Source organism: Lampris incognitus, chromosome 3 (assembly GCF_029633865.1).
Source record: "Lampris incognitus isolate fLamInc1 chromosome 3, fLamInc1.hap2, whole genome shotgun sequence".
NCBI lineage: Eukaryota > Metazoa > Chordata > Actinopteri > Lampriformes > Lampridae > Lampris > Lampris incognitus.
The window spans coordinates 113217628-113232057 of record NC_079213.1 but is presented as its reverse complement, the minus strand read 5'-3'; the positions used below and the strand labels follow the sequence as shown (position 1 = coordinate 113232057).

General features: G+C 48.9%; 1 protein-coding gene across 1 annotated transcript in view; it reads left to right on the top strand.

The window, feature by feature from the left end:
- opa1 (OPA1 mitochondrial dynamin like GTPase) overlaps positions 1-14430 on the top strand; it is an 85145-nt gene that overhangs the window by 27195 nt on the left and 43520 nt on the right. The window contains exons 11-21 of the mRNA XM_056276129.1: positions 2274-2387; positions 3594-3674; positions 3824-3898; positions 3992-4063; positions 6752-6851; positions 8265-8395; positions 10190-10262; positions 10370-10442; positions 10631-10746; positions 12360-12424; positions 12591-12667. Coding sequence (XP_056132104.1) covers positions 2274-2387; positions 3594-3674; positions 3824-3898; positions 3992-4063; positions 6752-6851; positions 8265-8395; positions 10190-10262; positions 10370-10442; positions 10631-10746; positions 12360-12424; positions 12591-12667 — 977 coding nt within the window. The remainder of the gene's footprint in view (positions 1-2273; positions 2388-3593; positions 3675-3823; positions 3899-3991; positions 4064-6751; positions 6852-8264; positions 8396-10189; positions 10263-10369; positions 10443-10630; positions 10747-12359; positions 12425-12590; positions 12668-14430) is intronic.

Sequence of the window (14430 nt, the reverse complement as noted above, 5' to 3'; positions counted from 1 at the left end):
CCTCCACCTGCACCCTACTCTCACTACAGATCACAATGTCATCTGCGAACATCATCGTCCATGGAGACTCCTGTCTGATCTTGTCCGTCAACCTGTCCATCACCATTATAAACAAGAAAGGGCTCAGAGCCACTCCTTGATGTAATCCCACCTCCACCTTGAACCCATCTGTCACACTTCCCTCATACATATCCTGCACTACTCCTACATACTTCTCTGCAACTCCCTACTTCCTCATACAATACCACATCTCCTCTCTCGGCACCCTGTCATATGCTTTCTCTAAATCTACAAAGACAAAATGTAACTCCTTCTGGCCTTCTTTATACTTCTCAATCAACATTCTCAAAGCAAACATCGCATCTGTGGTGCTCTTTCGTGGCATGAAACCATACTGCTGCTCGCTGATCATCACCTCTCCTCTTAACCTAGCTTCTATTACTCTTTCCCATATCTTCATGCTGTGGCTGATCAACTTTATACCTCTGTAGTTGCTACAGTTCTGCACATCACCCTTGTTCTTGAAAATCGGTACCAGTATGCTTCTTCTCCACTCCTCAGACATCCTCTCACTTTCCAAGATTGTGTTAAACAATCTAGTTAAAAACTCCACTGCCATCTCCCCTAAACATCTCCATACCTCCACAGGTATGTCATCAGGACCAACTGCCTTTCCACTCTTCATCCTCTTCATAGCTGCCCTCACTTCCTCCTTGCTAATCCACTGAACTTCCTGATTCACTATCCCCACATCGTCCAACCTTCTCTCTCTCTTTTTTCTTCATTCATCAGCCCCTCAAAGTACTCCTTCCACCTTCTCAGCACAGTCTCCTCATTTGTCAGCACATTTCCATCTCTATCCTTGATCACCCTAACTTGCTGCACATCCTTTGTGGCTCGGTCCCTCTGTCTAGCCAATTGATACAAGTCCTTTTCTCCTTCCTTAGTATCTAACCTGTCATACAACTCACCATACGCCTTTTCCTTTGCCTTTGCCACCTCTCTCTTCACTTTACGCTGCGTCTCCTTGTACTCCTGTCTACTTCCTTCATCTCTCTGACTATCCCACTTCTTCTTTGCCAACCTCTTCCTCTGTATAATTTGGTGTACTTCCTCATTCCACCACCAAGTCTCCTTGTCTTCCTTCCTCTGTCCTGATGACAGACCAAGTACCTTCCTAGCTGTCTCCCTCACTATTTCTGCAGTGGTTGCCCAGCCATCTGGCAACTCTTCACTACCACCCAGTGTCTGTCGTAACTCCTGCCTGAACTCCACACAACAGTCTTCCTTCTTCAACTTCCACCATTTGATCTTCGGCTCTGCCTTCACTCACTTCCTCTTCTTGGTCTCCAAATTCATCCTACAGACCACCATCCGATGCTGCCTAGCTACGCTCTCCCCTGTCACCACCTTGCAGTCTCCAATCCCTTTCAGATTGCGCCTTCTACATAAAATATAGTCCACCTGTGTGCACTTTCCTCCACTCTTGTACGTCACCCTGTGTTCATCCCTCTTCTTGAAATATGTATTCACCACAGCCATTTCCATCCTTTTCGCAAGATCCACCACCATCTGTCCTTCCAAATTTCTCTCCTGGACACCATACCTCCTCATCACCTCTGTTCCCTTCACCAACATGTCCATTGAAGTCCGCTCCAATCACCACTCTCTCCTCCTTGGGTACCCTCTCCACCACGTCATCCAACTCACTCCAGAATTCTTCTTTCTCTTCCATCTCACACCCAACATGCGGAGCATATGCGCTGATAACATTCAGCAATACACCTTCAATTTCCAGCTTCATACTCATCACTCTGTCTGACACTATACTATATAATCTATACTCTGTAATCTATGAAATGAAATACTATATAATCTATACTCTATAATCTTCATACTCATCACTCTGTCTGACACTATACTATATAATCTATACTCTATAATCTATATGCTATAATCTCATCAATAATCTATACACTATATGCTATACTCGATAATCTCATCAATAATCTATATGCTATAATCTCGTCGGCAGAACAGTGGTTGGTAAATTCACTGAGACAGAAACCGACCCAGCATGCAGTACGGGTTGTGAAGCACTCAATTTAAAGGCAACTAATTGTAGGATAAGGCAAAAAGGCGAGTTCTACAAACATAAATGGAGCCCTTTTCCTCCTCTTGTCTTCTTCCTCTTTTTCCCTCCTTTTCTATTCTTTATTCTTCATCCAATCTGTTTTTCCCTCGATCCCATCCTCTTCCTCCTGCTATTTCAGGTGGTTGTGGTCGGGGACCAAAGCGCAGGGAAGACCAGTGTGCTGGAAATGATCGCCCAGGCCCGGATCTTTCCCCGGGGCTCCGGAGAGATGATGACCCGCTCTCCTGTCAAGGTACTGTATTCCTGGATGGGCAGGCCAGTTGGTACACATTTGGATGTTCCCTGTGACCCCCTCTAGTCAGGATGTCCTAAGAAGCTTCTGAAATTCTTGAAAAGTAAAAACTTGATAATTTCCCAGTCTTGCAAATTTCATGACTTGCACAAGAAGCCTGGAAATGCTCGGGAGAAAAGATGTTATCAGGTCCTGATTCACATTTATCACATCATCGGGAATCAGGAACATTTAATTGTCGTTTAATACCATGCACCTGCGCACATGAAATGAAATGAAATATCACTTCCCCTCGCCCACAGCAGTGCAACACAAAGACAAAAACACATCCAAACTACAAAATCACACATATCCAAACCGCAAAAAAAAACAACTACAAAAACACATACATCCAGCATGTCAAAAAAGAAAATTTCACTGTCCAAGAGAGTGAACGCCAGGATGACTGTCAGAACTGCCGGTCTGCATGGGCTAGCAGTTAGCTTAGCCTGCCCCGCTTCCACGTCCTGTCAGACCGCCCTTGGTGTTTGCTCCTCGGGCGCAGCTCCAGGCAGGGCCATGGTCCCTGGGCCCACCGGACGCAGCAGACCAAGCTCTCCCAGCCGATCCAGCGCCAGCTCTCCCAGCCAGACTGCTTCGACACACCTCACCGCACTCACACAATGACACCAAAAACATAGTCAAGGCTAGGCGAGGCCGCCGTCAGACCGCCCTTAGTGTTATCGGAACTGCTGGTCTGCATGGGCTAGGAGACCTACTTCGGTGTTACCTCTTTGGGTGCAGCTCCAGGCAGGGCTGTGGTCCCTGGGCCCACAGGACACGGCAGACCATGCTCTCCCAGCTGATCCAGCGCCAGCTCTCCCAGCCATCAAACGAAGACACAAACTTAGACGCAGATGTGGACAAAGACACTGCATGGACAGTACTGGGTGAGGCTGCTGCAAACGTGAATTTGCGCCGCCATCTTCCCACACCGGAAGCGGAAGAGCATATTTTATATTGCTGTGGATCCCACATCTATTGGTCTGTTTCTTGATGTGAAGAGTAATCATCATCATCAACATGCTGTATGTCAACCACTGACGGAAATGTTTAAAAATGATTTGCCAACTGATTTTTAAAATTCAGGTGACAAGTTAAGGTTTTTCTTAGCAATCCCTTAAAGAAAATTTGGGTTAAAATTACTGTGACTATTCCCTAACCCAGGTAACACTCAGTGAGGGGCCCCACCACATGGCCATGTTTAAAGACAGCAGCAGAGAGTTCGACCTGAACAAGGAGGAAGACGTAAGTTAGAAAACACACTTCATTCATTTATTCATCCATTCGTTCATCCATCCATCCATTCACTCATTCATTCAATCTGCTCTGAAAGTCAATCTCTAACTATCTGTCTCCTTTGTTACACACACACAAACACACACACACTGCTCCAGCTGGCTGCCCTGAGGCATGAGATCGAGTTGAGGATGAGGAAGAGTGTGAAGGAGGGGCAGACTGTCAGCCCAGAGGTAAACGCTTCAGATCATCGGTCAAACTGCCTTCTCAGTGTGTGGTAGAATGAAGATGAAGATTTGTCCTGTTTATTTCATTCTGCTGCTTAGACAATATCCCTGAGCGTCAAAGGCCCCGGCATCCAGAGGATGGTGCTAGTCGACTTACCTGGAGTCATCAGTGTGAGTACTCGTGCTTATACACACACACACACACACACACACACACACAAATTTGGTATTGGGCCATGTTCATGCTTTTTCTGGAAAAGTGCTGAAGCTGATAATTTTTAAAAGATGGGTTGTCTTGATTTCATTTTCATAAAGCTGTGTGCACCCACATTTGCACTTTCTGATCAGAGGGTGCGGGAACTAATAGCTGGCACAATGGTGAACAACTGAAATAACTTGCCTTATGGTACTTTATAATTTCCTCTGGCTGTCATGACTGTAACTCTGTCTTCAGCGGAGCACAAAACTTGTGTTGACTGGAGTGTTGAACCGCTATTAATTTACGACTTGTTCTGCGTTGGTGAAAATAGTAAGCTGCTTAGGTTTACTGTTTCATAGTAGGGCTGTGTACTGGTAAGAATCTGGTGATATGATACGTATCACGGTACAGGGGTTAGGATTCAATATATTGCGATACTGTAAGCAAGATGATATGTTCCGATTTCATAGAACTTTGTTTTGTGTTTACTTCCTGTCTCAGTTTACGTTGTTGGGTTGGAGTGGAAGAGTCAAATGGCTGAAGATAGATTACAACACTGTTATCTAGCGGTCGGGGGTTTACACACAACACAACATGAACCACTGTCTGCCACGAATCTTTGCATGTAAACTATTGATTAAAAATGGATATAGTGTTTTGGAGAATTGATACAGTATCACAAAACATAATATTGCGCTACTCAAGTGTGTCGATATTTTCTTACACCCCTACTTTATAGTAATAGTATGCAATAGTGACATTCGACGTCCCGAGGACCAGTCTGCGATGCCGGAAGTCGGCATGCCCCAGTCCCCGCCTTTGTCTGCCGCCCAGCCTGCATTGCACCCTACCCCAATGCTCATCCCCGTGTGCGGTGGGTCCACAGCGTGGTGCATCCATGTTGTTTTTACGGGCTGGGCCCGACTGGGGCCCATGGGCCAAGGTCCGGCCACCGGACGCTCGCTGGTGAGCTCCCTTCCCAGGTCTTGCTCCAGGAGGGGGCCCCAGTTTCCCTGTTCCGGGTGAGGTGCTGTCGCTCTGCTGGTGTACTTTCATTGGATTTATTGGAAATCGCTTAGTCTGTCCCCTCCCCTGGGACCAATTTGCCTTGGGAGACCCTACCAGGAGCTACAGCTCCCAGGATCACCGGGACACCCAGACCCCTCCACCAAATTAAGGTGATGATTCTCGGAGGGGCACCCTCACCTATGGTCATGAGCAGGGGCAAGCTTATCCATGAGCAGGGGCAATCTTATGCAGAAAGGGCCAGTGTGGATGCAGGTCTTTGTTCCAACCAAGCAGTTACACACCTGTGTCTCCTAATCAAGTTCCTCAGCAAAGACTCTACTGGTTGATTAGTGGGATCAGGTGTGTAACTGCTTGGTTGGAACAAAAACCTGCACCCACACTGGCCCTTTCTGGATAAGTTTGCCCACCCCTGGTCATGAGCTTTGGGTAGTGACCGAAAGGGTGAGATTGCGGGTACAAATGGCTGAAATTAGTTTCCTCTGTAGGGTGTCTGGGCTCAGCCTTAGAGATAGGGCGAGGAGCTCGGACATCCGGAGGGAGCTCGGAGTAGAGCCGCTGCTCCTTTGCATCGAAAGGAGCCAGTTGAGGTGGTTCGGGCATCTGATTAGGATGCCTCTGGGTACCTTCCTTTGGAGGTTTACCAGGCATGGCCAACTAGGAGGAGACCCCGGGGTAGACCCAGAACTCACTGGAGGGACTACATGTCCAATCTGGCGTGGGAACACCTTGGGATCCCCCAGGAGGAGCTGGAGGATGTTGCTGGGGAGAGGGACGTCTGGACTGCCCTACTTAGCTTGCTGCCACCACGACCCGACCCCGGAGAAGCAGCTGAAGATGAGATGAGATGAAATGAGTGTGCAATAGTAGTATAGTACATATTAAGAGAGGCTTGTCAGTACAGTTTATCTGTATGATGTGCTGGTTTGATATTTGAACTGACCCGAGTTGTGAACTGAGTAAACGTTTCCTAGAATCCTTGTTAAAACTTGTCAATTTCTTGACATTGACTTTGTTTGGGGGGTGGGGGTTCCCCCTTTTTCTCCCCAATTGTACTTGGCCAATTACCCTTCTCTTCCGAGCCGTCCCGGTCGCTGCTCCACCCCCTCTGCTGATCCAGGAAGAGCTGCAGACTACCACATGTCTCCTCCCATACATGTGGAGTCACCAGCCGCTTCTTTTCACCTGACAGTGAGGAGTTTCACCAGGGGGACGTAGCGTGTGGGAGGATCACGCTATTCCCCCCAGTTCCCCCTCCCTACGAAGAGGCACCCCGACTGACCAGAGGAGGCGCTAGTGCAGCGACCAGCACACAAACCCACATCCGGCTTCCCACCCGCCGACATGGCCAACTGTGTCTGTAGGGGCGCCCGACCAAGCCGGAGGTAACATGGGGATTCAAACCGGCGATCCCCGTGTTGGTAGGCAACAAAATAGACCCCTACGACATTGACTTTTGCCTAAATCTAGCTGACTGACAAAACCGCAAAATACAAAACTACCAAAATCCACTGCCTCAAAGTAAGAGCGCTCAAATTAACCCCTGTCCTCACAATTCTGTCAATATGAGTACACACACGCGTAGACACACCAACACAAAGTCTCATTAACTTCCTGTGTGATGTTCCTGTCAGACTGTGACGGCAGGCATGGCGGCAGACACCAAGGAGACCATCTTCAGCATCAGTAAAGCCTACATGCAGAACCCCAACGCCATCATCCTCTGTATTCAAGGTGAGTCAATGTCACGCCAACACACACACACACACACACACACACACACACACCCCAAACCTCTGGTGGGACTCTCCAGGACTAGCTGGACCAGTGGTAGCAGGATGATATAATCATTTCTGCAGCATGTCGGTTTAGTTATTGATATGGACTGTACGTATGGATGAAGAGATTGGTGGATGGATGGATTGATAGTTTTGTCGTTCATTCAGTCACTTGATTATGATTTTCTTTTCCTCAAACGTAGCACAGATGAAGAAGTAAAACCACATGAACACACACCTTGTTAACTCAGGCCACTCTGTAAAACTGACTGGTGACCTGTCTGAGTGAGGTCACAAGATGTCATGTGTTCTTTGTTTGAACATGTGCCTGGTCTCGGGATAGAGGACTGTTCACATTTATATTTGATATGGTCTATTTTCAAAAATTAATGTGAACAGTGAGACAAATGATTGAGAGCTGAGCAGCATCTCAGTAGCCGGTGGTTTGAATGCAGCCCGTGTGTTTGGTGCTCCCCTTTTATTTTGACTTGTCTCTGCTTTGTCTTGGTGAAAAGCTCTTTGTAAAACGTCTGTCTTAGAAAAGTTCTCACAGGGGTGTCCGGGTAGCGTGGCAGTCTATTCCGTTGCCTACCAACACAGGGATCGCTGGTTCAAATCAGACACCCACAGACACAATTGGCTGTGTCTACGGGTGGGAAGCCAGATGTGGGTATGTGTCCTGGTGGCTGCACTAGCGCCTCCTCTGGGCGGTCGGGGCGCCTGTTCGGGAGGGGAGGGGGAACTGGGGGGGAATAGCGTGATCCTCCCATGCGCTACGTCCCCCTGGTGAAACTCCTCACTGTCAGGTGAAAGGAAGCAGCTGGTGACTCCACATGTATCGGAGGAGATGTGGTAGTCTGCAGCCCTCCCCGGATCAGCAGAGGGGGTGGAGCAGAGACCAGGACGGCTCAGAAGAGTGGCCAAGTACGACTGGGGAGAAAAATGGGGGGGGAAACCCCCCACCCCCCGAAAAAAGTTTCCACATAATAAAGCTACTGAGGAATGGTGTCAGGTCTGAAGCCTAATCAGATTGTTTGTAAGTATAATTGACAAAGGCCAAGCTGTTTGTCCGTTTTCTTTCATCCTTCCTGTGGTTTGGCAGTCTATCAGAGAGACGGTCTTCAGTCCATCAGAGAGACAGTTGTCTACAACACTTCTAGAAATAAAAGAAATACTTTATTTAAACTTCGTACACTTACACGTTCACCCGAATACATATGTGCTCATCACGAATCATCTCATCTCTAATTTTTTCAACCTTCCTCTCCATTTTGTTCATTTTCATCCCCACGGTTCTCCTCTTTTTGGACTTCCTTTCTCTCTCATCTCCTTCCTTCCTTCCTTCCCTCCCTCCCTCATGTTTGTCCAGATGGCAGTGTGGATGCGGAGCGCAGCATCGTCACAGACCTGGTGAGTCAGATGGACCCTCAGGGGAAGAGGACCATCTTCGTCCTGACCAAGGTGGACCTGGCTGAGAAGAACCTGGCCAGCCCCAATAGAGTAAGACATCCTAACCCAGGACCCCAACCCAGCTTTATCCGAGCAGACAGACTCTGGAGAGGCATTCTTTTAGTTAAACAGCGGGTTTGCTGGTTCTATAATACGTGGACACTGCAACAGGTTGTGACGCAGCCAGGTGGATTGTGGGATATCCACAATAAACTCATTTTGCAGCTGAAATTAGTTTCCTCCGTAGGGTGTCTGGGCTCAGCCTTAGAGATAGGGTGAGGAGCTCAGACATCTGGAGGGAGCTCAGAGTAGAACCGCTGCTCCTTCACATCAGAAGGAGCCAGTTGAGGTGGTTCGGGCATCTGATTAGGATGCCTCCTGGGCGCCTTCCTTTGGAGGTTTTCTGGGCACGTCCAACTGGGAGGAGACCGCGGGGTAGATCCAGAACTTGCTGGAGGGACTACATATCCAATCTGTCCTGGGAACATCTTGGGATCCCCCAGGAGGAGCTGTAGGGTGTTGCTGGGGAGAGGGATGTCTGGAGTGCCCTACTTAGCTTGCTGCCACCGCAATCCGACCCCGGAGAAGCAGCTGAAGATGAGATGAGATGAGAACTCATTTTGTTTGGAGATAGAGATAGGAAAGAAAGAAAACATTGTTTTTCATAATTTCTTAGTGCAAAAAATGCAATGATTGGATCATATCCTAAAATATCACGAAAATGTTTAATGTTGACATGCAGTGTCTGTTTCATTTGATTATTCTTGTCAACACTGACGACTGAAAAGGGGAATACTGCACGGATGATCAATATGGGGGATTTTTAATATTCAGGTTATGTGATTTTTTTTGCCTATTTTACAGTACAAAGTATTTGGTGCGCCCGAGGCCAAAAAGCATGTCCATGGGTGGGTCACGGCATAAAACCGCATGAAGACCACTCATATAGAGAATGACAGCGGGGGAGATTTCTTACTGAACCTCTTAATTGTACCTGGTCAATTACCCCACTCTTCCGAGCCGACCTGGTCACTGCCCCGGGGAGGGCTGCGGACTACCACATGCCTCCTCCGATACATGTGGAGTCACCAGCAGCTTCTTTTCACCTGACAGTGAGGATTTCACCAGGAGGACATAGCGCGTGGGAGGATCATGTCATTCCCCCCAGTCCCCCTCGCCCCCCGAACAGGCGCCCTGACTGACCAGAGGAGGCGCTAGTGCAGCGACCAGGACACATACCTACATCTGGCTCCCCACCCGCACACACAGCCAATTGTGTCTGTAGGGACGCCTGACCAAGTCGGAGGTAACACAGGGATTCGAACCAGTGATCCCCGTGTTGGTAGGCAACGGAATAGACCGCCATGCCATCCGGACGCCGTCCCAGTTGTGATTTTTAAAGCTGGATTATGATTGTTGATTTGATCAGATTTGGGTTTTGGCATCAGAGTCTCACTCTGATGATTAGAATCAACAGTAAACCACCAGTCTTCTATTACATAGCAGTACTTTGAGTGACTTACTCTGTGATTCTGTGATATGCCGTCATGGCAGGCATAGGTAAAATGCCACAATCAAATAAAGCTGTAATAAAGTGGTTGGAGGAATTTAGAGGTAGCAACGAAATGTCAGCGCTGCAGGAAAGAAGCGACTAAAAGTGCTTCTTTTAAACTATTGGACAAGTTGTGCCAACCTGCTATGAGGACACTGCAGTGTCCTGGTCTGCAGCACGAGGGCCATCAGCTCCTTAGTCTAAGCCTGCACCTACCAAAGTAAACTGACTTTACAGAACAGAGTGGAGAGACGAGAAGTAAATCCATCCCCTTTCACCCCGTTCTGTTTCAGATCCAGCAGATAGTGGAGGGGAAGCTGTTCCCCATGAAGGCGCTGGGCTACTTTGCAGTGGTGACAGGGAAAGGTAAGGTACACCCTTCAGGAATCCTCCGTGTGATATGTCCACTCCTGTAACCAGCTAATGGGTGACCGGTCCGTTTCTGACCTCCTGTCATCTTCTCTCCTCTGTAGGCAGCAGTGGGGAGAGCATAGAGTCCATCAAAGACTATGAGGAAGACTTCTTCCAGAATTCACGGCTAGTGCGGTAGGTTTCCTTAAACCAGCCAAACCGGACAACTCCATGGTTTGTCTCCGTTCCCAGAGGAAAACTACATCGGGAACCTCTGCCGGTGTTTTACTTCGGTCCTGATAGTTTTAAAACTGTTTCTCTCAGTATTTCAATTCGACAAGTAAATTGAGTTTAAGCTTTAAATAAATGTGTGACTCCACCAGGGATGGTATGTTAAAGGCCCACCAGGTGACCACCAAGAACCTGAGCCTGGCCGTCTCCGACTGTTTCTGGAAAATGGTGAGGGAGTCAGTGGAGCAGCAAGCTGACGCCTTCAAAGGTAACTTCTCTGCAAATGCTGGATTTCACTTAGACCAGATTCAGCCTAGATCTGATTACATTAGATGTCACCTGGCCGTGAAGACATGACCGTTCCTGCAGGAGGAACGTCATGCACGTGAAGAACAAAAACTAAACCAGATGACTTGACAGACTTGCTTCAGTGAGCTGCACGAGGAATAGAACCCGTAACCTGCTGCTGTGGTCCGTCCATTTAGCAAACCAAAACCCCATCTCCAGAACCTTGACCCGCTCCACCCCTCAGCCAACCCTGCCACACTCTGACCGTCAATAATTAGCGCAGGCGTCCACGGCTCCTCGCTAACGGCTCGGGAGATTTATGGCCGGGCGACTGCCTCCCCGTTCGGCCCATTGTGTGGAGCATCGATCCACAGCGCACCCCGCCTCCTGCCCCATGGCCTGGCGCCAGCACCTCACCATAACCCAGCAATTAGCCTAATCTCCACTGTGGCTAGGGACTCTGTGTGCATGTGTGTGTGCACGTTCGTGAGTGACAAGTTAATGCCGGCTGTTGATGAAGAGTGTGTGAGATCAGCGTGGTGTGCGTCACACAGTCTTCATCCTTTGTTACTTTTATGAACAGACTGGCACCATCAGTCTGAGAGCCGCCTGTATTTCACACCCGTTTAAAAGAGCGCTGGTCTGTACGCGGCTGGCGCCGTGTGATTCAGAGGAGTTAGAGTTTGATGGAGCGCCGCCCTGGAAGGGGGAAACTGAAATGAGCAGCGTCTGGGGTTAACACACACACCGAGCTGCACGGCAGGTTTGTCACAGAGAGCTTATGGACACACAAAGGACACACATCCAGACTGAAACAAGAGATGAACAACGCTAGCAAATAGAACAGTTACATATAAGATGAGGCGTGTGTGTGTGTGAGTGAGTGAGTGAGTGAGTGAGTGAGTGAGTGAGTGAGTGAGTGAGTGAGTGAGTGAGTGAGTGAGTGAGTGAGTGAGTGAGAGAGAGAGATTATTCATTACCTATCCAGGTAAGTGTTTTAAAATTTCAGGGGCATCCAGGTGGCATGGCAGTCTATTCTGTTGCCTACCAACACGGGGATCGCTGGTTTGAATCCCTGTGTTACCTCTGGCTTGGTCAGACATCCCTACAGACACAATTGGCCGTGTGTGTGGGTGGGAAGCCGAATGTGGGTAGGTGTCCTGGTTGCTGCACTAGCGCCTCCTCAGGTTGGTCGGGAGAACGGGGGAATAGCGTGATCCTCCCACGCGCTACGTCCCCCTGGTGAAACTTCTCACTGTCGGGTGAAAAGAAGCGGCTGGTGACTCCACATGTATGGGAGGAGGCATGTGGTAGTCTGCAGCCCTCCCTGGATCAGCAGACAGTGGAGCAGAGACCGGGACGGTTCAGAACAGTGGGATAATTGGCCAAAAAATACAATCGGGGAGAAAAAATATCTTCATACCTCAAGTGATTCAGCTGTGGAGCCAGTGTGACTTATTATTATTGGATAAATAAATGACATTCTTACACAGCATTTCATTTTCACATCTTTAATGAATTAAATGCTGACGCTTCATTCTTCAGTTTATTGTCTCTCACTGCTTCCTCCTTCTCCTCCTCCTCCTCCTCCAGCATCCCGATTCAACTTGGAAACTGAATGGAAGAACAACTACCCACGTCTGAGAGAACTGGACCGGGTGAGGGACACACACACACACACACACACACACACACACACACACACACACACACACACACACACACACACACACACACACACACACATTCACACCTTGGATACTTGATGGTGGCAGTGTATCGTGAACGGCAGTGTGTCTTTTCTTTCTTCTGTGCGATCTGCAGAATGAGCTGTTTGAAAAAGCCAAGAATGAAATCCTGGATGAGGTCATCAGTTTGAGCCAAGTGACACCAAAGCACTGGTAAAGTCAAACAGAAACCCTCTTGTTCTCTCTGATACCCAGGTGCTGTTGCTCTGACCTGGAGCTCCTCAACCGGTTCTGTCAGCAAACAAGGAGCCAACACTTCCTGTTCTGCTCCTCTTCCACTTCTGATGTCGGTCCGCAGTGGAAGATCAGCCAGATCAGAAACAACTAGAAGAATACACTCAGTAGAGTGCAGATCTCCCCGCCAGGCGTATCACCCCTTCTCTGGTGCTCGGACTTGTTTGCCGACCAGGAGAAGGGAAAATACAGGGGCTCTGCCGGTGTATCCCCCCTTCTTCAGTGCTCGGACGCAGGCGACAAACCAGCTGAGGAGTTAGCAATCAGTTATAAAACAGGGTTTTCAAAGGTTTTGAATCACCGCAACCACGACAGGTCCTTGATCATACAGTCATAAGTGCACAAACATTATTAGGCTGACAGGCCCAGTAGTGTGAGAGCTTAGCAGTGGACAGAGACACACACGGACAGAAAACCAGTGTTTTCCTGCCATTATAGGACTTCTACTCAGCGCCCAAGTCAAATGAACAGGAAATATGGGGGAAAAAAAAAACCTTTCAATATGCAGCGCTCAAGCTAAAAAAAAATCTACCTAATAAAACATTTTGAGGACATCCAGGTAGCGTGGCAGTCTATTCCATTGTCTACCAATATGGGGATCGGTGGTTCGAATCCCCGTGTTACCTCTGGCTTGGTTGGGTGTCCCTACAGACACAATTGGCCGTGTCTGCGGGTGGGAAGCCAGATGTGGGTATGTGTCCTGGTCGCTGCACTAGCACCTCCTTTGGTCGGTTGAGGCATCTGTTCGGGGGGGGGGGGGACTGGGGGGAATAGCGTGATCCTCCCACGCGCTACGTCCCCCTGGGGAAACTCCTCACTGTCAGGTGAAAAGAAGCGGCTGATGACTCCACATGTATGGGAGGAGACATGTGGTAGTCTGCAGCCCTCCTCGGATCAGCAGAGGGAGTGGAGCAGAGACCGGGACAGCTCGGAAGAGTGGGGTAATTGGCTGGATACAATTGGGGAGAAAAATATATTTATGTGTTTTGGAAGACGTATAGGTCATTTTTTATGACACCATCTTGTGCAAGCTGCACTGTAAACCATCACGTTCTGTACCAAACAGAGTCCTGCACCTGCAGACCCTCAGACCAGAGATCCAAAACACTCCAGTCCACACAGGCCTCAACATCAAGACTTTATTAACAGCCAGCCTTTCCGTGTGTGTGTGTGTGTGTGTGTGTGTGACATGATTTTGCCCATGCATGTGTGTAGTCGCCCCACAGGGAAAACGGGGCTAAGTGAGATGTATGTGTTAGTGGTGTGGCCATCGCTAGTGTGGTGTGCCATCAGCTCTTCTGGGTCGATACTGTGATAAATGGGGGTAGGGGACGGGCCTGTTAGCCAGCCAGTGCTATCGGAGATGGAGCTTATCGACAGCAAACACGGCCGCCCCCAATGAACCGGGAGCTGCATGAAATATGAGCGCCAGTTTATGATAAATGGGAGAGGCTAAACACCACGGCAGTCCTCAGGGAGGACGTGTGGGAGCTGGTTTTGTCCAATTGTCAGACCGCTGCGGCGAAATGAAGCGCCGTTGGGGAGGCTGTTAGCCACTAACAGGCCGTTAGTGGGGCTGTATTGTAATCTGCAACCAAGTGCAACTTCAGCCCTCCATCTGCTCATTGTTGCTGCTCCCTCTGGATCACCCAGCTCGATAGAGCAGGATGGCTGGAGGTCAG